The 22,876-nt window shown below is 46.1% G+C and overlaps 1 protein-coding gene across 1 annotated transcript; it reads right to left on the bottom strand.

Annotated features, from left to right (window-relative positions):
• Positions 1 to 1,427: 1,427 nt before the first annotated feature.
• On the bottom strand, positions 1,428 to 21,659 carry LOC105014149 (protein crumbs homolog 2). Its single transcript, XM_010876201.3, has 13 exons — positions 21,054 to 21,659; positions 14,501 to 15,079; positions 13,888 to 14,083; positions 13,213 to 13,352; positions 12,672 to 12,857; positions 12,426 to 12,539; positions 8,556 to 9,518; positions 7,903 to 8,459; positions 7,569 to 7,734; positions 6,534 to 7,395; positions 6,336 to 6,449; positions 5,968 to 6,094; positions 1,428 to 3,227 (listed from the first exon to the last, which is right to left on the bottom strand). Exons 1-13 carry the CDS (start codon positions 21,121 to 21,123, stop codon positions 3,006 to 3,008), a joined length of 4,296 nt encoding a protein of 1,431 aa, XP_010874503.2. The 5' UTR covers positions 21,124 to 21,659; the 3' UTR covers positions 1,428 to 3,005.
• Positions 21,660 to 22,876: the final 1,217 nt, after the last annotated feature.

The following is a 22,876-nucleotide window of genomic DNA, read 5'->3' as shown; positions in this document are numbered from 1 at the left end:
GGGGCCTGGACATGCGCTGGCTTGAGCAGGGTGACCTTGTGTGCGCTGCCGGATTTTAATCCATGACAGCGTAGTGTGTTACTAATGGTTTTCTTTGAGTCTGTGGTCCCAGCTCTCTTCAGGTCATTGACCAGGTCCTGCCGTGTAGTTCTGGGCTGATCCCTCACCTTCCTCATGATCATTGATGCCCCACGAGGTGAGATCTTGCATGGAGCCCCAGACCAAGGGAGATTGACCGCCATCTTGAACTTCTTCCATTTTCTAATAATTGCGCCAAAAGTTGTTGCCTTCTCACCAGGCTGCTTGCCTATTGTCCTGTAGCCCATCCCAGCCTTGTGCAGGTCTACAATTTTATCCCTGATGTCCTTACACAGCTCTCTGGTCTTGGCTATTTTGGAGAGGTTGGAGTCTGTTTGATTGAGTGTGTGGACAGGTAACGAGTTCAAAAAAGTGCAGTTAATAAAGGTAATGAGTGGAGAACAGGAGGGATTCTTAAAGAAAAACTAACAGGTCTGTGAGAGCTGGAATTCTTACTGGTTGGTAGGTGATCAAATACTTGTGTTGTGCAATAAAATGCAAATTAATTATTTAAAAATCATACAATGTGATTTTCTGGATTTTTTTTTAGATTCCGTCTCTCACAGTTGAAGTGTACATATGATAAAAATGACAGACCTCTACATGCTTTGTAAGTAGGAGAACCTGCAAAATCAGTGTATCAAATACTTGTTCTCCCCACTGTATATTTTATACTGTGTTTAACTGGGAAGTTGTATATGCAGTTGGAGCTGCCGGTGTGAATGTGTGTGTGGATTCTAGCCCAACATTCCTGCCTCCTCCCTCCCACGCTGTGGATCACGGAGGAAGCCAGTCAGTGTTCCCTCCCTCTCCCGTCCTGTTCATTAGAGAGGCACTGACCACCGCTGCACTGATCTGAGCGTGGGACACTGACAAAGACACAAAGGAATTCATCAAAGAGGCCAGTGAGGGAGGGAGGGAGGGAGGGAGGGAGGACAATGCTGAGTCAGAGAGAGTGACAGAGACTGAGATACCTATACAATAACTTATAATCTCTCTGACAACCACATTTTTCTACATATCCATAACCATCAAATGTAATGACAATAACTGTTCTGTGAGGGGTTCTATGCACTGAGAGGTCCCATTTCCAGCCTTTGTGTTTTGTTGGGAGAGGAAATGACATCTGCTTGTGAGTGACAGTATGACATATGTGAGAGCTCCTAGTGGTTTGTGGGATGGAAACCCTTCGGCACAATTGCATTAATACTATGGACACAAACCATGGACATTGATTTTTTATATTCTATTGGAAAAAATAGCAATCAAACTATTTTAAGATGACTGTTGACTCCAAAATAAAATTAACAATCAAAATTTCGAAGAGACAATTCACAAACCACAATGTATCCAATTAATCCATTCATTCATGGTATTTTATTATCCTTCTAAAGACCTCTTTTCCATCATTAAATATGTAAATCCAATAGAAACGTTTGATCTTTACAATTTCATTATACAACAGCGTTGCTTTCCAGTCGCATTGTACAGAATAATCCCATAACACTCCCTGCACACCCCAGTGTAATCTACCTCAGCCCGACCCAGTATCACACACTATTAAGCTGCATTTGGTGCGGCTTGAGTGTCCAGTGTGAGCTCCTTTTACACTGTTCACAGCTGGTATACTGATTTGTCCAGTAGTTCCACAGTTGTAGATGTGCATACAGAGAGTAGCAGTTTGACTCAATTCATTATATAATTGTCAATTCCCTTACTGAATTAATTGGGCAAAATTCACTTCCTGAATTGACACCAACCCTGGAATGTACTCTGTATAATCCAGCATTGAGCAGAGCTGACATCAGCCTATACCCAGTACCATTTTCTCTGGTACATCTCTTAGCCCTGCAGTAAAGGAGTAGAACCAGTTTACCTGGAAGTGTATTTCTGTCAGCCTGCCTGGTACTCTGTTAGTTTGTCATTACAAAATTACACACATATATCTATACAATCATCACAGGACGTTCATTGATATTTAAAATGTATCTTTCACTGATTTGCCTCAAGTGTCTTCAATGAATGTCATATCAAGCAAATTCCATTAAAAAAATAATATATAGCCTTAGTTTTGTTCAGCTCATTTAGGCTATAGTATAAGAAAAAACATACAGAAAAATAACTACAGCACAGTATTTAACTTCAGCACCTTTGGACAGTGAGAATATAAATTGGTCACTTGGCTTGTTTAGTGGCACTGCTGAGCAAAGGATACGTGTAGGGTTACAAACATCTGGCCACTTCCACAAAATTCCTAGATTTCCAGAAATGGTTGTAAGATCCTTAATCCTCTGTACAGAATATATTATTCTTTTTAACAAAAAAAGAGTAAAATCACTAGAACTGTGTAACCCTGTGTAACCCCATGACTGTATGTTTGGCTAAATGAGACCTGTTGAATACTGTGGCATCTTGAATACTTCAAGATAGCATTAAAGTGGTCTCAATCCAATCTACAGATTCTAGCACATGAACAAACACATATTGTATATTTCGAAAATAGAGAGAATTATTTACAAGTAAAAAAAAATAGCCCATGGTTGGTGTAGTGGTTTGCCTGTTAGTGCACATCCAGAAACATATTGTATTACCATCAGTCTCAGTGTGACATTTCCTAATCAATGTGGGTTTAACAGTGTTCACAGGTAGTTGTTGGTAGATGCTGGTCCATCAGTCCAGGGAGGGGACCAGCTGATGAGACTCGCAGGTAGAAGACAGGCTCTTTCAGCCTCCACCCTCCCTATCTCTGAGTCAGACTCCGTCACCTCCTACGGCCGAAGCAGCTCTGGGTCCAACCAGCTGCATGACACAGCACTATTGTCAGGGCATGATGTCTACATCACCCCCTGGACACCCCTCCATGAGTCTGGCCAATCTGTGCGTCTCTGCAGCTGGGTAGAGTGGTTTGTTCCCATCGTGTGCCATGTTCATATGAGCCTCTCCTCTGGGGGTACTTTGAGCACACTGCCCATCTCCAGCCGTGCGCCTGCCCTCTCCTGGGCACTGGGGTCATAGCTGCCTTCCGACTGGCGTTTCTTGCGGGCGGTCAGAACCATGAAAACCAGGGCCAACACAGCCAGCAGCACACTCAGGCTGGCCAAAGGGATGGCCACCACCAGCCAGGGAACACGGTTCCTGTGCTCCTGCCGCTACAGAAGGGAAGGAGCAGGATAGCACAGATCAGCACTATTATGGTAATATAAACACCTATGGAATAAAGAGGACAGCACTGACGCTACGTTTTAACTGCTTCCGATGCAGACCAAACATTCACTTTCAATGAAGGGTGGTGTAACGAGGACGCGCGTGGAGGACGCGCATGGAGGACGCGCGCCACCCCTCCCGACGTGGTGTTCGGCGCACGTCATCGCCGGCCTTCTAGCCACGCCGCTCCTCCTCCCACGGCACTGTCCTGTCTTGTTATTGCACACACCTGGTGTCCATTCCCTCATTAGGTTGCCTATATTAGTTCCCTTGTTTCTGGGCATCTTTGTGTGGTATTGTTCTATGTTTGGTGTTTGTAATTGCAAAGCTGTTGCACGCTTTTGCGCTCTGGTTGTTATGTGTGCCATTTTTTGTTATTAAGAAAGAAGAAAGAAGAGTAACTACCTCCCTGCGTTTGGCTCCCTTATTCACGCACCTCGACACACCAATGACAGATGGTTAAGTTGGTGTTTGGACAGGTTAGCATGGGGAGGAAACCAAAAGAGTCAGATTGTACCGACTTGGAAAGTGGAACAGCCCATATTTTGTCATCTTGGTTCCGTGGGTCACGTGACCCATTAATTTTACCTTTTGAGAGTCAGTGGGAAAATTAACTACTTATCCCATCAAGCATTGCCTTCTGTAATGTCCAATCATCAACTAAATACAAGTCATCTGGCCTATCTCCTCACAGAGATTCCACATAGATCTGGGGTGCAATAACTGATGTCGGGAAGATACTGGCTAGCATAACTTTGTTTGGTAACTACCCAGCAAACACGTTACGTAACCACGACCAAACGTGATGTAGTGGATTGGTCATGTCGTGAAATTACCTTCTTACAAAGATGTGGCAACGTTGTCCGAAGGTAATTGCATGACCACATATTCCTCAACTGCTCAGGACGTTTTAGAAACGTAATTAAATGACGTATTGACAATGTAAAAACGTTCATACCAGTTTGGTAACGATCTTACGTAACTACAACAGAAAAAGTTAAACTCCTATTTTCGTTGCTACAGTACTTTGCTTATGATGTCATTACTTGCCACCACTTCGGAAACCATATTCCAAATATTTCAGAATTAAACTGAAGAAACAATAATACTCCAATACACGCAATTGCTCAATTCAAATGCCACACCAGATGGAAGATATACACAAATTAACTGTGCACGCACGGAAGAGCCGCAGCTCGAGGGTCCCGCCATTACTTCGCTGTAGTATATGTACTCCTAAATTATCATGAGAAGTTTACCTCAGCAATTACATTATTGCGGTGTCTGTATTCTTCTGATGTGTTAAACTAGATTTATGTTTTTTACTCCAGTTTAAGATAATTCTGTTTTAGTCCTATCTGTGAGTTTTCACAAGTACTCTTCTACTCTTGTTAGCCCAATAGAATAGATTATATTGCTTAAGTTTCAGCCGCTATCATAGTTTTTTCGAATTGGTCATTGTTTTCTATTTAGAAAGCTTTCAAACTACAGCAAGGTACTTTCGGTTTTCATAATCTAGTGATTTTTCAATTTAGAATTGATCATTGTTTTCTATTTAGAAACCTTTCAAACTACAGCAAGGTACTTTCGGTTTTCATAATCTAGCGATTTTTCAATTTAGAATTGATCATTGTTTTCTATTTAGAAACCTTTGAAACTACAGCAAGGTTATTGGGGTACCAATATGTGATTCATAAAAAATGCAGAGTAACTTTAGCTTTTGTCATCATAAAGACAATGTCCCCTTAATATTTTGGTCAGTCTCAAGGAAGATATGTAGACTGAGACCAGTAATACAAAAATACTAATACTATACAGCTCTGGAAAAAAGAGACCGCTCCTAATTTTTCTTAAATCAGCATCTCTAAATGTATGCCAGCCATTCCATTCCAGTGTCTGTTAAATTCCAACACAGGCACACCTCATTTTACTTAATGAGGTACTGATTAGGTGATTACCCAATTCAGTGTTTTGTGCCAGGTTGTAATTATCTCTGTGGAGTGAGTAATAGCAAATCGTTTTACTGGTTTCCCAACAAAGAAGCTAAGAAGCACCAGTGGATCAGACTGATAAGGTAAATAGCTAGGTACATAGCTAAATGTACAGTAACGTTATACTTCAATAATAGCTAAAAAAAAATTGCTACATACCTAACGTTATCTACAAGGCTACTCACTACTTGTAGCCGGCCATGCTCAAACCCACTGGATGAAATTAGCTGAATTAGCTACCACTTTGGTTAGCTCTGAAGACAATTAATAGCTAAGGCAGTGCTACTGAAGCTGATTAGGGTGTCCTATAGTATGTCTTCCATGTAGACAAATCAATAACAAAATCTAGAAAAAATGATAATAGTTGGGTAGGTGGGTTTTCTTGAGGTGATCACAATAGCAAGGAATTTCCTCAGTTTCTATAAATAATGGTAATAAGTAGAAAATGTATTACCTTACTATTTGTCAGGAGATAAAATATGAATGCAGATGTCAATTGTTTGACAAAATGAATTAGCTAAATCCCCTACAAGTGAGAAACTCTAGGCAGTGTCTGAGTGGCTATTTGGATTTTCATGTTTAGTTAAAACGCAGCCTAATTCATACAGCTTAAATGTCTACAGGATAGACATATTGATTAGATACAGTAGAGTCGGTTGGTTACTGGGTGTATTGTGGAGATTGGGTCACTTACATTGCTTTCACATTGTGTGCCACTGTAGCCTGACACACACAAACACTGGAAACTGTTGATTTTGTCCAGGCAGGTACCACCATTAAAGCAGGGATCGGACTCACACTCATCGATGTCTGTTTCACACCTGGAAGAGTTAAACACGGCACTGACACAACAGTAGAACCACAGCCTTCCACATACATGTACTATCAGAACTCAAACAGTGTCCATCCACTGGCATAGACAGCATTTTAACCGTGGCCACTTCCCTGGAAATAGGGTACACCCAATCCATAGGGAATGCATGTAGTCCTATTTAGTCAACATACAGTACCGGTCAAGTGTTTGGACACACCTACTTACTCAACATAAGTTAATGATCTTACCAGTCCCCAGTGTATCCTGGCTTGCAGGTGCAATTAATGCCCCAGATCCCCTCCAAACACATCCCGCCATTGTCACACTTGGTCTCATCACACGTCTCCATGTCAAATCTGGACCTGTGGAACACATTCATTCAGTTGTTACAGCGTCTCCACATACTTTCAGTAACATGTCCCGGGTATATAGTTTTCCGTACTCACTGGCAGCGGTTCCCAGTGTATCCAGGGGGGCAGACACACCGGTAGGTGCCCATCTCGCTCACGCAGGAGCCCCCGTTCGTACAATTGTGTCCCTGGCAGCTGTCCACCACCTCGTTGCAATCCCTGCCCCCCCATCCTCTGTGGCACTCACACTGGTAGTCTGCCAGCAGGTCTGTGCAGGTGCCATGAGCGCAGGGATCCGAAGCGCAGTCGTCTGTGTCCCTCTGGCACAGTCGTCCTTCCCAGCCTGGGGCACAGCTGCACGTCAGCATGTTCCAGAGGTCCTGGCAGATGCCCTGGTTGAGGCAGGGCTTGGACAGGCACACATCTTCACCGAAACACCCCACCTTGGGCCCCTGACCACTCCGCCGGATAAATCGGGCCGCCTGGGGGGAGTCCTGGCCATCCACCAGGGGGAGATAGACCCCCCCCACTCTCACTTCACCCAGACAGCCCGTGTAGTTCTCAGCAAGCCACACTGTGGCATCGTTGAGGAAGTTAAGATGCCTGGCGTTGCCTCGGGAGCTTCCCGCCCAGCGCCCGTCCACGGTGAGGCGCCAGCGGGACACAGGTTGCAGGGGGTCATCCATGGCCAAGTGGAGGTGGTGCCAGGCTCCATCTGAGATGAGCATGTCACTGCTGAACGCCTGCAGCTCCAGGCTGCTGCCGCTCTGCAGTTTGACGAGTAGGGAGGAGTTGAGAAGACCCAGGCAGAAGACTTCGGTTCCGTTGGCGGCCCGCAGAAGCACGCCATTCTCCTCCCGCGTCCGTATGTCCATGGAGACACTGCTCACCGCGGTGACCAGCGAGCCACTGGCCGTGAATTGCAGAGCGTTGTTCTTAAAGGTGGAGTTGGTGAGGCCTGTGGGGAGAGCAGTGTATCAGCAAGGTGGTAAAATATAATTATTTTTATTCAAATTATTCAAATGTATGCACTCGCTACTTTAAGCCGCTTTGGATAAGAGAATATGGTAAATAATGAAAATGGAAATAAAATATAAATCCAATGGAAATAAATCAAAGAAACCCACGTACATTCATAACCGTCCACTAGATCCACACACCGACTTCCATTCATACATGGGTCGCTGACACACCAAACCCGAGTGGCACACCTCCTGCCGGAGAAATTCATGGGACAGGTGCACTCAAAGTCATTCCAGGTGACCGTGCACGTTCCTCCATTCTGACAGGGACCGGGCTGACATAAACAGAGAGATCAATGTCAGTTAAAGAGTCTTTCTCAGGACCGTCACCTGACAAATGTAGACACATTCATTACCAGCATCACTGTCTGGAGGAGTTTAACCAACTTCCTGCAGTTACAGTGAAACGCCCCAAAAACAAGAAAAAGCAGCCGTCGTTGTACCTCACATGCCTCATCGCTGACGCAGTCGTCCAACACGTTCTCAGCCTTGTTTGGGAAGAAGCACCGGTGCTCGTTGGGGGCGTGGCACTGGTTGGTGTGGCTGGGGTACAGGTGCATGTTGTCCAGGGTGATGTCCTGCAGGCAGCCTTTGAAGTGACCACCCCATGGGGCTGTGGTCTCCCCCGGGGGCAGACCCCCCAGGTACACCACATCCCCACGCTCCATCCTCACCTTCCCCAGGCGGAGCTGTGGCCCGGCCCGGCTAAACCGGACCTGGTCCGGCCCCAGTGCCACGGAGACCGGCTCGCTCTTCCCGCCGGTGATATAGGACCCGTTGGAGAACAGAGTGGTGGGGGGGCTGTTGATGACCAGGGTTCCCTCGCGCAAGTACAGGGAGAGGTACGCCCTCCTCCCTCTCCTCAGCTGGAGGAGCAGGCCGTTGGGCTTCAGGGAGCGCAGGAAGAAGGAGATGCTCAGGTTCTCCCTGTCGGTTTCGTTGAAGTTGAAGGCTGCATAGCTCACTGTGTCTTCATGGCTGAATGTCCATGAAGGGAATTCTGAAGGAAGCGACAAAAAGCAATGGTTTGGTCCGTGAGTGACGAAACCTGTACAAACCAGAGTCGAGGGAAATTGGCTGTAAGCTCAGTTCTTACCTTTTTCACACCGGGAGCCGTGATAGGGTCGATTACACACACATCTGAAGTTTGTCCACAGGTCAACACACTGACCCCGATGATTGCAGGGGTCAGGATGACACCAGTCCGTCTTATTGCAGCCTAGCTTCATGCTCCGAAAGTGCTCCAGCGAGATATTCTGAGGCTCTACCAGCAGGTGGTCAACTTGTAGATCCTCCATGCATCCAATAAAACCCTTCCTGCTTTCCGTGTTATCCAGATATTTCTCGGGGACGCCCGCTACAAAGACCTCAGGGAGTGGTCCGGAAAGGAAGATGAGTTTGTTGTGCGCTTCATCCTCCACCTTGCACCCGTCGTCGTTGTCACAGACCGGTCCTTTAACCGTCAGCGCCAGCTTCTCGTCTATGGTCACGTTGGCTTCATGCCAGTCCCCGTCGTTCACAGGAAGTCGGTAGGTGGCCTTTAAGTCCTTTCCTGACCTAGCTTTAGCCTGGAGGAAACCCTGCACAATCTCCAGGGACACAAAGTAGTCCTCAGTCCCCCTGTAGAATAGTAGTACGTCAGGCAGGGTGGTCCTGAAGCGCAGCTTAACGCAGAGCGCCTGCTGTGGCAGAGAGGGGGTGTTTTCTCCCGTGCTACTGTTAGCCATATGAGGGAGCCGGATGACGATGTGGCCATCCGTTTCGAAGGAGAAGGTGGTGGGGACAGTGCAGCGCTTCCCGGTGAAGCCCGGGGGACAGAGGCAGACGTGTCCGTGCTCATGTTCTCCGCTTAGGGTGGGCACGCAGGTGGCCCTGTTGTCACACTGGTGTTCCCTGCAGCCAATCAGACGAACGTCACAGTTGCGGTCACCCCACGGGTCCTCCCCTGGCTCCGCCCCCACACAGTGGCAGGTGTAGGAGTTGTCACCATCAACGCAGGAGCCTCCGTTCTGACAGGGGTCGCTCTCACACTCGTCAATGTCCACCTCGCAGTGCACACCTGGAATGAGACGTAACACGCCATCAGTACTTCATCCGGCTCAGGAGTTTGGCCATATTTTTTCTCTGCACTGCGGCATCCCACCAAGACACTGACTCCATTAGCCACACAGATAATCAGATATGCAATTAACTACACTGGCACACATGAGGTTCTCTAGGAAGCGCTTGATTGGATTGTGCCCTTTACTTATGAGGAAATGGCTTACGCAAATGGCCTACAGTTGATTAGGATTGAAACGTTTTCTACACAATTAATAACTGTCACTTCAATTGTTCTGACAGTTGATATATTGATATGGACACGAGCCGAGTTATTCCTTCTCTTCCTGCATCACAGTGAAATTGCATTAAAGATAAGCAATTGCTATGGAGAATATTTCAAGGTTATTCACACGAGAGCAATTCAATAAGACTATGACACGCTTCTAAAGCAATGAGCCCAGAAGGTTCATGCACCAGCAAACCCCGCTTAACGGCTCTCCGCACAGCATCTCCCCATGTCAGCCCTCTCACCCCCCCCAATAAACACAGTTTCCCAGCTGCCTTTCTCAGGTCCAAGGTGTCTCTTTACCTGTCTGTCCCAGTGGGCAACACCACACAGCCAGCCAGAGCAGTATCTGTAGCTCCTTCATTTTCCCAGACTCATAGCCAAACAGGTCCCCCAGAAGAGATCTAACTTGTGCCCTTTCTCTATAACACACAGTCACAGAGTACACACCGTCCGTAACACTCATATACTCCCTCCTGTACCAGGCAGGCAGAAGTGATTACACCAGCCCAGCCCTCTTCACTCCCCCTCACTCCACTCAGCAGCCCAGCCCTCCCACCCAGCTGGCTCCTGTCACCGCTGACAACAGGAATGTTATGCTGCAGTCCCTCCCGATCAATGTTTTACGGATGCCCGCTAGAGGCAGACAGCGTTCTAACCGCGAGACTCCCGGGGCGTGGGGCTGTACCCTCCTGGACTGACCCTGGGGAGGGGGGTTGGGTGGGGTTACAGTGTTTAATTGGATGAACCTGTTTCGTGAGTATCTTCACATGTGAAGGACCTAGACGGAATCACAATGAATATGCAGTCATACGTTGCATCATTTGTTGTGCGTGTCTTATTTCCCTCTATTTTGCAATATATGAAAGTATGCTAACACTGCAAATCGTCGGGGACTAGATGAATCACAGCATTCTGCGCTAATTGGTAACAGCCTTTGTTTTTGTGTTGAGAGGGTCTTTCATATGGCTGCTTTTATTCATCAGGGGTTCATAAGGCTTAAGCAGCATTCTGGTAATCTCTGGTAAACTGCAGGAGAGGCCTCTGTTAAATGCCTGGGCAGGACACTGGACATATGGCAGTGGGGTTAATGGGCTTTGTGGTTCTTCTAGAGCCCAAGCCCCTCCATCTGGGCTGCTACCCACCCTGTCAAAGCACTTGTGTGTGGCAAGTCACCCACAAACACTGGAGATACACTCATCCTGTTGTTATTCAGAGTTATTAACTGTTCATCCGAAATATAAATGGGTGGTCTTCCAGGAGATTTTTTGATTTTGTTTGATTTAACTGTTATTTAACCGGGGAAATTGTTTGAGAGCAAAGTTATTATTTATGACAACCTGGTCGTACAGTATATTCAATACCCTCTGTAATTATTGTGACATTTACTTTTTCATCTTCTTCTTTTGGCTCTTCTTTCAAGTAAAAACATTTAGATTAGAAATCAGACTATGACTATGAGGTACTATAAATTATAGTATAGCTCTCTTACGCCTGACAGAACACATTTATCTAAGCAAAACCATCAGTCAAGCCAACTGTCTCAATACTTCTAATGTGCTGAAATAGGTGTCTTGTAGTTGATATAGAGCCAAAAGAAGAACTACATTAACCTACGCTACATATAGCCAGACATACCCGTACTGTAGATTTAATGATTCAGCAGGTACACTTTTGTAAAGGAAGTGTCAAGTTTATAATTCTTTCCATTTACTGGGGCAACGCCAGCCATGAGTTCCCTGACCAACTGTCAACCCACAGGGACGGTACCAGCGCATTAAGTCATACTTAGTAAGAGGCTCAGAGACTCGCAAGCTATCAGACCTTTAGACGCCTGATCAACCTCACCAACCCGACTCAACTGGGCAAACAAACTCATTCATGCACTAATCCACCGAAAAACAAACATGTAGTTGCTCAGTCAAAACCTTTACAAAGATTATTGTCTGTACTATAAATATTAACACACTTTAACCATTACTATGATTATTACATGATTGCTGCATTTGATGCTATTTGACTTAATAGCTCTTTCTTTTTACAAGGTGAAACATTCAAATAATAATTTTGGCTTGTGTGCTTTGCTTAAGAATATGACAACCAAAACATATGAATATGAATACCAAAACATATGAATACCAAAACATATGAATATGAATACCAAGAGTTGTAAATATGACAACCAAAACATGAATATGAATACCAAGAGTTATGAATATGAATACCAAAACATATGAATATGAATACCAAGAGTTATGAATATGAATACCAAGAGTTATGAATATGGATACCAAAACATATGAATATGAATACCAAAACATAAGAATATGACTACCAAAACATATGAATATGAATACCAAAACATATGAATATGACAACCTGGAAGTAGGGTTTTGGCCACCACGAGCCTCTAGTGCAGCTTTAATTCCTTGTGGCATAGATTCTGCCTTTAACTCAATGGGAATACGCAACACCATTATTCGACAAGGATTATCATGTATAGGTGCCCCTGCTTTGAATGCACTTTCTATGGCATTTTTTAAAATGTCCTCTTTATTTTTGCATTAGCAATCTGTCTGAATTAGTATGTTGGTGTTTGTTATGTGATTACACAGTAAAGCAGAGGGACAGTCTTACCTGTGAATCCAGGTCGACAGGCACACTCATAGGAATTGACCAGGTCCTCGCAGCTCCCTCCGTTTTGACACGGGGCCGACTCACACTCGTCCACATTCCGTTCACAGCTCTCTCCTGCATTAGACAGGCCATGAAAAACCCTCAACTCAAATTACCTTTGAGTACAATAACAGATCCCATTCCAATTAAAACCTCCCATTCCTATTCAGTGATCATAAGTGTGCTTATATCCCTATTTTGCTTTACCAGCAAACCCAGCTTGACAGTGGCAGAGGAACCCTGCTGCCTCCTGATAGTTGAACTCCGTGTTCCTCAGTCCAGACAGCACGCCATAGTGCAGCAGCTCGGAGCGCTGGAAACATTCTCCTCCGTTCTCACAGGGCTCCAGTTCACACTCATCTACATCTACCTGGCAGTGATCGCCCTCATAACCTGCAACACAGCAGAGTAGGAACAGAGCCACACGCTAGGTCGTCCACACTGCTCAATACATGTCTATCGTACCAATTAATCGAGGTGTTTAAAACACCAAAATAATAACATTAATAGGAATGTCCTTGTTTCATTATTGTTCGGCCCTCCAGCTGCGACCGTCCTACACTAGATGGCGTTGTGGTGTAAAACCACTTTTGGGGTAAAAGTTTGCCATCCGTAACTGCATGAGTAATACTTCCTGTAGTGTAGGGAATGCTTGGCAAATACGTGACCTGACGTTATGACTGATAATTAAAGTTGCAACTCCCTCATCTGGGGAGAAGTGTGTACTGAGGGTATTTGGAGTGTGTACCTGGCCAGCAGGAACAGGCATACTGGTTGGTCCCGTCTACACAGGTGGCTCCATTCTGGCAAGGATCAGAAGCACATTCAGGGATGTCCTCTTCACACTGGTCTCCTGTGAAGCCTGTGCCATTACAGTCACACTCATAGCTGAGGAAGTGAGAAAGATCATTAATAACCAATTCAAGAAACTGTGATGTCTTGATAAATCCTTTCTGATCTTTAGGTTTACTTTCTTTTTTTCTTTTGTTTTTGTGATGTGAGTGAAATGACACCCGCTTACATCTATAAATGTTTTCATTGGATGGAACAGCTATCAGCGGACCGGAATAAGTCAAAACCGTACCAACAAACCACATTGTTTCTATTTGAAAAAAAGGCTGCGAAACAGGACACATTCCACTAAACGATCAATTTTGTTATTGGAATGTAACTTGTTTGATCTAACTCATCTCCACCTGAAGATGACACACGGCCCATGTCTGATGAAGCTCTTTTTCAGGTTTTCCTAACATCCCCAACTAACAAGTAATTATCACCCCAATAAGCCGATTAATCCTTATCCTTGCACTGTTAAACTTTACTGTCTGGACGTGATCCATCGTCTGACATACTGCTCGCCGACACATTGGGGTTAAGCAGCTGATCCAGCCTATGATAGGGCAGACACTCGGAGCCGCCTTACCTGTCCACTAGGTCGGTACACATGCCCTCATGCAGACAAGGCTCGCTGGCGCACTCGTCAACGTCCAGCTCGCAGTCTTCGCCCTCGTATCCGGACGTACACTCGCAGGTGTACGTGGCCACGTGGTCGTGGCAGGTGGCACCGTTCTGGCAGGGCTCCTCTTCACAGTCATCTATCTCCACCTCACAGTTCACCCCTGCCACACACACAACGCACAGACGATGGTACCGCCGTGAGAAAAAGTCCTACGGAGTGACAGTAAGCGCGCTCCTTTAATTGTTCCTGATTGCTGTGTTATTTTTAGGCGGGCAACAGTGCCTGCCCTAGCCTTTTGGGGGCCCTAAGCAAAATTTTATTGTGGGCCTCTCCCCTAGTGGTCTGGGGCTCACTAGCAGTCGGGGGCCGTAAGCGGCCGCTTATTTAATTTATGCCGAGGGCCAGCCTGGCTGGCAAAGTAGTCGGCTCGGAACTGATGTTGTCTGCTCTTCATATGTCTGATTGGTCATTTCTAGTTGCTAAGCTCCGTTGGAACGTCGAAGCACTGAAAGAAAGAGGTTACCTCTCGCTTTAGAGGCGGTGGAATAAGCTGACCTAAACAGAGAGGCTATCTTACCTTTGTAGCCCAGCACACAGTTGCATCTGTAGTGATCCACCTCGTCGACACAGGTCCCATTGTTCTTACACGGCCGCGACACACACTCATTGATGTCCAGGTCGCAGTGGAAGCCTTGGAAACCCGGGACACAGAAGCACTGATACCCGTTGGGCACGTTTTTACAGATGGCGCCGTTCTGACAGGGCTGTGACTTACAGTCACCGACATCCTCCTCGCAGTCCCTCCCCTTGAAGCCCGGGACACACTGGCACTCATAACCCTCTGCCATGCCCACGCACGTGGCCCCATTCTGGCAGGGTTCCTCTGAGCAGTGTCCGATCCCCTGCTGACACTGCTCACCTTGGTAACCAGGGGGACAGTGGCAGGTGTAGTCGCTGGTGCCCAGCGTGCTGGTACAGTTGGCACAGGGGGCGTCGTGGGCGCACGGGTCGTAGAGCTCGTCGCAGTCTTTGCCCGAGTAACGAACCGGCCATGTCGGGCAGACGCACGTGTAGTCGCCCGTGTTGTCTGTACAGATACCTCCGTTCTGACACGGTGCTGAGAGGCACAGGTCTGCTGACGCAGTGAACAGCGTACCTGTAGGAAAACGGAAAGAAAAACAATTATTAACATAACTGAGACTTATCCTCTCAGATAAGTAGGCCTTGTCGATGTTCAGATTTTAAAACCGAGTTAAGATAGTCACTTCTGAAGCAGTGTGTCCATTATACAGGTATGTACAGTTGTGCTCATAAGTTTGCATACCCTGGCAGAAATTGACATTTTGGCATTGATTTTGGTTCTGGTTCGTAATTTTTATGGACAGAATTTCTAGGCGCAGCCAGGGGCCGGAGGGTGTCAGGTTTGGGGACCACGCGATTTCGTCTCTGCTCTTTGCGGATGATGTTGTCGTGTTGGCCCCTTCTAACCAGGACCTTCAGCATGCACTGGGACGGTTTGCAGCCGAGTGTGAAGCGGTTGGGATGAAAATCAGTACCTCCAAATCCGAGGCCATGGTCCTCATTTGGAAAAGGGTGGCTTGACCACTTCAGGTTGGTGGAGAGTTCCTGCCTCAAGTGGAAGAGTTTAAGTATCTAGGGGTCTTGTTCACGAATGAGGGAAGGATGGAACAGGAGATCGGTGCAGCTTCTGCAGTAATGCGGTCAATGTATCGGTCTGTCGTGGTGAAGAAAGAGCTGAGCCGCAAGGTGAAGCTCTCGATTTACCGGTCAATCTACGTCCCTACTCTCTTGGTCATGGGCTTTGGGTCATGACCGAAAGGACAAGATCCCGGATACAGGCGGCCGAAATGAGCTTTCTCCGCAGGGTGGCTGGGCAAACCCTTAGAGATAGGGTGAGAAGCTTGGTCACCCGGGAGGAGCTCAGAGTAGAGCCGCTGCTCCTCCACATCGAGAGGGGTCAGCTGAGGTGGCTTGGGCATCTGTTTCGGATGCCTCCGGAACGCCTTCCTGGGAAGGTGTTCCGGTCCCGTCCCATCGGGAGGAGACCCCGGGGAAGACCTAGGACACGCTGGAGGGACTATGTCTCCCGGCTGGCCTGGGAACGCCTCGGTGCCCCCCGGAAGAGCTGGAGGAAGTGTCTGGGGAGAGGGAAGTCTGGGCATCCCTGCTTAGACTGCTGCCCCCGCGACCCGGCCCCGGATAAGCGGAAGAAGATGGATGGATGGCATTGATTTTGAAAATATGATTGATCATGCAAAAAAAATGTCTTTTGTTGAAGGATAGTGATCATATGAAGCCATTTATTATCACATAGTGGCCAGTCAGTACTCTTCAATCACTTATTTAGAAGTGGGAAATTTGGGGATCCCTTGATACCAAGCTACGGTCAGGTAGACCAAAAAACATTTCAGCCAGAATTGCCAGAAGAATTGTTCAGGATACAAAGAAAAACCCACAGGTAACCTCAGAAGAAATACAGGCTGCTCGGGAAAAAGTCAGTGTGGTTGATTCAATGAGCACAATACAACAAAACTTTTAAAAAGTTGCATGGTTGAGTTGCCAGAAAGAAGCCTTCATTACGCCAATGTCACAAAAAACCCCAGTTACAATATGCCCAACAACACCTTGAAACGCCTCACAGCTTCTGGCACACTTGTAACCATAATACGGATTTATGGTCACAACCATAAGTGCTATGTTTGGACAGGGGTCAACAAAGCCTATAGTGAACAGAATACCATCCCCACCATGAAGCATGGTGGTGACTCACTGATGTTTTAGTGGTGTGTGAGCTTTAAAGGCACGGGGAATCTTGTGAAAATTAATGGCAAGATGAATGCAGTATGTTATCTGAAAATACTGGCAGACAATTTGCCTTCTTCTGCATGAAAGCTGCGCATGGGACGCTCTTGGACTCCAGCATGACAATGACACTAAGCACAAGGCCAAGTTGAACCTCCAGTGCTTACAGATGAAAAAGGTAAGGGTTCTGGAGTGGCCATCACAGTCTGCTGACCTTCATATCATCGAGCCACTCTGGGGAGATCTCAAAATGCGGTTCATGCAAGACGACCAAAGACTTTGCATGACCTGGAGGCATTTTGCCAAGACGAATGGGCAGCTATACCACCTGCAAGAATTTGGAGCCTCATAGACAATGATTACAAAAGACTGCACGCTGTCATTGATGCTATAGGGGGCAATACACAGTATTAAGGACTAAGAGTATGCAGACTTTTAAACAGGGGTCAAAGTTTTTTTTCTTTGTTGCCATGTTTTGTTTTATGATTGTGTCATTCTGTTATGACCTACAGTTGAATGTGAATCCCATAAGAAATAAAAGACGTGTTTTGCCTGCTCACTCATGTTTTCTTAACAAATGGTACGTATATATCCAATTCTCCAAGGATATGCAAACTTTTGAGCACAATCGTGTTATTACCTGTCCTTCACACTAGTTGGTACAACAACCTTTCCTTCACATTGGTTGGTATAGAGACCTGTCTTTAACACTGGTTGATATAAAGACCTGTCCTTGACACTGGTTGGTATAACGACCTGTAGTTCACACTGGTTGGCATAACGACCTGTCCTTCACACTGGCTGTTATAAAGACTTGTCGTTCATGCTGGTTGATACAACAACCTGTCCTTCACACTGGTTGTTATAAAGACTTGTCGTTCATGCTGGTTGATACAACGACCTGTCCTTCACACTGGTTAAAATAACAACCTGTCGTTCACACTGGTTGATTTAACTACCAGTCATTTACAGGGTTGGAGAACCAGTGAGATTACCAAGTATTAGTGATGAGAGTTCTTTGAAGCTTGACATCCTACAAGCTCATTAGTAGGCAAATACACCAGCTCCTATTGACCTCTGCTTGTCCCTGCTTTTGAGGTCTTTACAGAGCACTCCTAGAGTAAACCTTCCCACTTCACCCTCTCTCTAGTCTGGATTTACAGTAACACAGCAGATGGTGTCAGTAGTAACCGTATTACACACCCTCTTTGTGAGCAGCTGCCACCCAATGCTACATAATTGAAAGTTCCCTTCACTCTGATTACTCCAAACCTGGGTTTGACCACATGGGCGACCACACAGGCCGTCCTAATATACACTCTCAGTTCACCATTCACTAGTTTCGTAACCACATCCTGTTTGACCCTGGCTATGATTTACAATACAGTTTGGGATACAGCAGACAATTGTTTCTGCTCAATTTCCCTTATGAATAATTTGTTATATGGAGAAATAATACGCTTACAGTAGTGAAAATTATTATATGATGGAAAGCGATCGCACTGCGGGTTCACATACATAAATACGCATTCTATTAAAAATATAATTACATGTATTCATTGTATTACTGACCTAATGAACACAGATATCTATAGTTCATAGCTTATCATAGTTTTTCTATTTTCTAGTATAGTTTACTATGTATTGTGTTTAATAGCTAACATTAGCAGGGATTTGTAACATATGACATGAGATGTTTCTGTCCTGTGAGTCACCCACAGTTTATCTTCAGGAAGGTCACGTTGTGAATACTTCTCTGTCTCTTGTAAATCATTCCCTCATCATAAAACACCAGCCTCTACATCCATGGTAACATTTCCTGTACCGACATAGCCTAAGCTCTACAGCAGGCCCCAAGAGGGAGTCTGTGAAGTGACTTTGGGTTTTGGCCATTAAGGCAACACTTCATCTTAACTCATCATCCACTTTCACTGGCTTGGTAGAAGAGTGTAGAAAAAAATTATCCCGATACCTTTTAGTCCTTGTTGACAGGACCATGAATTTGGAACCCCTCCTCTCAGGTGTTCCTTTGTTTGTTGGATTAAGTAGGCCTTTTATTCCTTCCTGTGTCACACCTAACCCATACTGGTACCTCCACATTAACCCTGACTATCAGCCACCTGTATCTGGTGGCACCCATTAGCATGTGACATGACCACCCATTGTGCTGAAGAGCTGAAGGGTGGGCAGGCCGTTGCTCCGGTTCAGGGCCTAGATTCAAAGAACTGATCATCACCTTGATGAACCTTATGTGAGCCTTGCGTTGGGGATAGGACTGTTGATATTTGGCAAATTTTAGCTCCGCTTGTCTCTCTCTGCGTCAGCAGCCGCCAACTACTGATGGTCTCCAACTGTGAGGTCTTCTGACTGGACGTCCATTTCCCCATTCTCCGCTAACGGCCTGAGGGCCAGACACGGAGAAATGTTTTACTGGTTTCCTCCTGTTCATCCGTCAGCTCTGAAGCTTCTCGCGTCATTATATTACAGAGCGTGTGTTAATCCCACATTAGTGACCCAAAGACGGTCCAGATATCGTTGTCATGCTCCACTGTACTGTGTTGTGCAGGCTAACATCTGGGTCCGTCCGTACCTGGAACCCATAGCCGTCTAGTCATAGGGAGGGATGGTGATTGGCTGAGACAGTCGGGGGCTCCGGCCTGTTCTATTCTGCTGCAGCCAGACTACTGCCCCATGAAACATTCCACGGCTCTGATGTCATCGCTGACTCCTGTGTCATGAATCAGTTCATAGATCATGGTTTCAGGCAGATTGAGGCGTTGCTCTCTGACACTGCTTTTCACCAACCACTTATTCCAAAAGAATCAAGATGAACAGAATAGAGCCAGGTCTTAATTGAAGTGCAGCTAAAGTCGCAGAACCCCGAGTTGACATGTGCCGAGAAGTTTCCCAGACTGAACTCTAAAGTGAGTGTGTCAGTGTTTCCTTCTAACAGTTTGACAAAAGGCGGCTATATATATAAGATATGATTAATGGTTGTTGTGTTGGAATATTTGTCAAAATAAGGAGCATTTATTTCCACAATCCGTGAAGTCAGATGTCAACCCACACTGAGAGTTATTTTTAGGGCAGTGTTGCCATGACAAATGTGAGAAGATGCTCCTGAATGGTTCTGACACAAGTTATAGTTAGATTCCTTCTCTGGTCACCAAAGGGAACCACCAGCCATGCCAGTGTCACGCTTTGTACCAAACCTTATTCATACTCAAAGGACTCCGCTGTGGTGATTCATTTGGCTTTAAAATGCACAAACTCACACATATTTAGTCACAGTTCTCTCAGAAATGTAAATGTCTGAAATTCATGTGGGTTGATATTGAAGAACTCATATTGCGGCTAAGATGGTATTTCAAATCAACCATGTTTCTTTCAATGAGCTACGCAATACCAAAGTACTGTTTGTTTTTCCACACTTCCCCGAACACGCGCCTCTTCATTCTTAAGACAAAAAAGCGGAGCAGCCAAACTCTTAGCACGTCACCATGGTGATGCATAACAATGGCCACCACATGCGATCCCATCAGCCTGTTCAATTTAACGAGGTTCAGATGCTTCCCACAAGCAGGGCCACAGAATAAATGGGTCAGCGCATCATTAGGTGGGGTTCAAAATATCCCCCACACAACGGCACCCCAATACCCGCCTCCCTACTGCTCCCACTGCTCCCATCATAGAAGACATCCATGGTTTCACGGATTAAAAACAAACCAATTATCTCATTGTGTTAATTGAACGTGAACTATTCATTCATGCATGATAAGCGTTCAAGCCAATCACTGTATGTCAAAGTCTTTCGCATGGTGTTGGATGTTGTTATGGTGACAGACATTTTACCACTTCTCTTGTTTTACATATATGTATCAAAGGTTTGCTTGCTGTCCTCTAAGGCATGTCTGGCCGTATAATTAAAGAGTAACTCACTTATTGAAGGGAGACGGCACTCAGGTTTTCAGATTATCATCCACTATAAGACACTGACTACCAGCTGGCCATCACCACTTGTCCTCCTGTAACATTGTCTCGCCTTGCTAATGCCCAATTAATGCCCTCCCCCCTCGACACACGCGCACACACACACACACACACACACACACACACACACACACATAGACCCACACGAACACACACAACCGAGGACACGAGTGTTCACCTCGTCCCCATTAACACTCACACAAGCGTTCACATCCCCGTTGAAACACTCACACCAGTGCCGGCATACACCGCAATTACTAATTAGACCACTGGAACCTACAGACATAAGCCTTCTAGTTGACAACAGTGAGGCCTACCCAGATCGAACAGCACCAAGGTGATCAGCAAAGTTCTTCGGTAGTCGGGAAAAAGCTCGCCAAACTCCATGGTGGTGGTGGGACACGTTGAGTCCTGTTGTGTCCAACTGAAGAGGTGATGCCTGTCACTCGTCCACAGTGTTCCCACCCAGCATTCTGGGCCAGCCGATCAGCTCCCTGCTCGAACAGAAGTTAGCTGGAAGTGTGCTGTGGCCTCTCCATGCCTGGTCAGTCCTGCGAGAGTGTGAGCTCTCTGGGGACAGAGCTGGGCTGGCTGGGGTAAAGGCAGCATAATCTCCCCTGCAGAGAGAGGCCAGGAAAACATGGACTGGATTCCCTGACATGGACTGTCTGTTTCCCTAGCGCCCTTACGTTCTGCCACACCCATCCTCCCTCTGGTCTTCTTACTTTGGTCTATTTCCGCCTCAATCCTCATTCCTCTCTCCCACTTTATTTAACTATCTGAAAAAAAATCTTTAAGTCACTGTTTACCGATAACAACAGTACCTTTCGATCTGAGTCTAAATATGTAATGGAACTTAAGGTTTCAATAGATCTAGTCTAGCGTAGGGGTTTGTCTTAGCACAAATGTTAAGCTGGGCATTGAAGTCTCTTGACCGTCATGCACTAGCCGTACAACAGTGGCGGGAGGGACGGGGAGAGGTCCAGTCCCATGCAGGCAAACATGGAGAGGTCCAGTCCCTTGCGGACACACATGGAGAGGTCCAGTCCCATGCAGACACACATGGAGAGGTCCAGTCACATGCGGACACACATGGAGAGGTCCAGTCCCGGTTTAATGAGTGCATGCACGTCCGTCATTGGCTAGCCTGTTCCTTTTGTGAGTAGGGGGCTTATCCCGTCACGCTTTAACACGTCTCTGGACAGCAGAGCCCCCCCCCCCGGCAGCTGGGTCGACCCTCCGCCTGCCCCTCCACCCCCACCCCCCGGAGCAGTGTCCTGAGGCCGGCCAGGCTTAACTGTGTGGCATGCTGGGATTGAACAAGACAGAGTTTAATTAAGCACTCGGCATCGTCGCTGGACAGATTGAAGTCTACGTCCATTTACCACAGCCTGGAAGTCTGGGAGTGACAAAGTGACAGAGTGACAGACGGGGTCACTACCAAAGCAGGGCAACTCTCAGCATTCCTGACCTGGCAGGCCTGTCAAAGTGATGGCTGCATCTTTCATTAATCGCCAAGACAATGGAGAGAGGGCAGGAAGACAATTCAAGTTGGTCAGTTTTTCTTTTTTGATTTACATTTATGTAATGAGGCAAGGTAATAAGAATTACTTATTTTAAAAATATATATATTTTGTATGGCCTGTACAAAATATACAAACAGATAAAAGTCAATAAAATACTCTATAAAAAACCTTAATTAAGGGAAAACCAGTTGCACGACACACTCAGAAGCCTCCCTCACAGATAAGCAAAAAGCCTTGGCTCGTTTGAAGAAAAATATCAGCTCTACAAGGGTGCATTAAAAAACTCCTCTTGTACTCTCTATTCAGCCATGACAGTTTGGCTACAAGACGAGTGGTGAAAACCCTCACTGTCAACATAAAAATCAATCAAATCAATCAAATGTGTTTTATAAAGCCCTTAAAACATCAGCAGTCCTCACAAAGTGCTTTTACGGATGCCCGCCCTGAAACCCCAAAGAGCAGGCAACAACGAGAGCTGACACGCAGGTATTTAAATGAGAAGATGACAGTGGATTTCCGAGGGACAGAGTATTGAACATGTCCTCCTACACATCGATTGCATCACTGTAGAGAGGGTCAAGAGCTTCAACTAAGGACCAGAAATAGTCCAACCA

The sequence above is a fragment of the Esox lucius genome, chromosome 13 (assembly GCF_011004845.1).
Source record: "Esox lucius isolate fEsoLuc1 chromosome 13, fEsoLuc1.pri, whole genome shotgun sequence".
NCBI classification, from domain to species: Eukaryota; Metazoa; Chordata; class Actinopteri; order Esociformes; family Esocidae; genus Esox; species Esox lucius.
This window is presented reverse-complemented; position numbering and strand designations above follow the sequence as displayed.

Coding starts and splice junctions, on each gene's coding strand:
- LOC105014149 (XM_010876201.3), bottom strand. CDS start 21,123: ATGGAGTTTGGCGAGCTTTTTCCCGACTACCGAAGAACTTTGCTGATC. Junction 12,540..12,671: donor CTGTCAAGCTGGGTTTGCTG/GTAAAGCAAAAT, acceptor TGTCTAATGCAG/GAGAGAGCTGTGAACGGAAT. Junction 8,460..8,555: donor CGGCTCCCGGTGTGAAAAAG/GTAAGAACTGAG, acceptor CGCTTCCTTCAG/AATTCCCTTCATGGACATTC.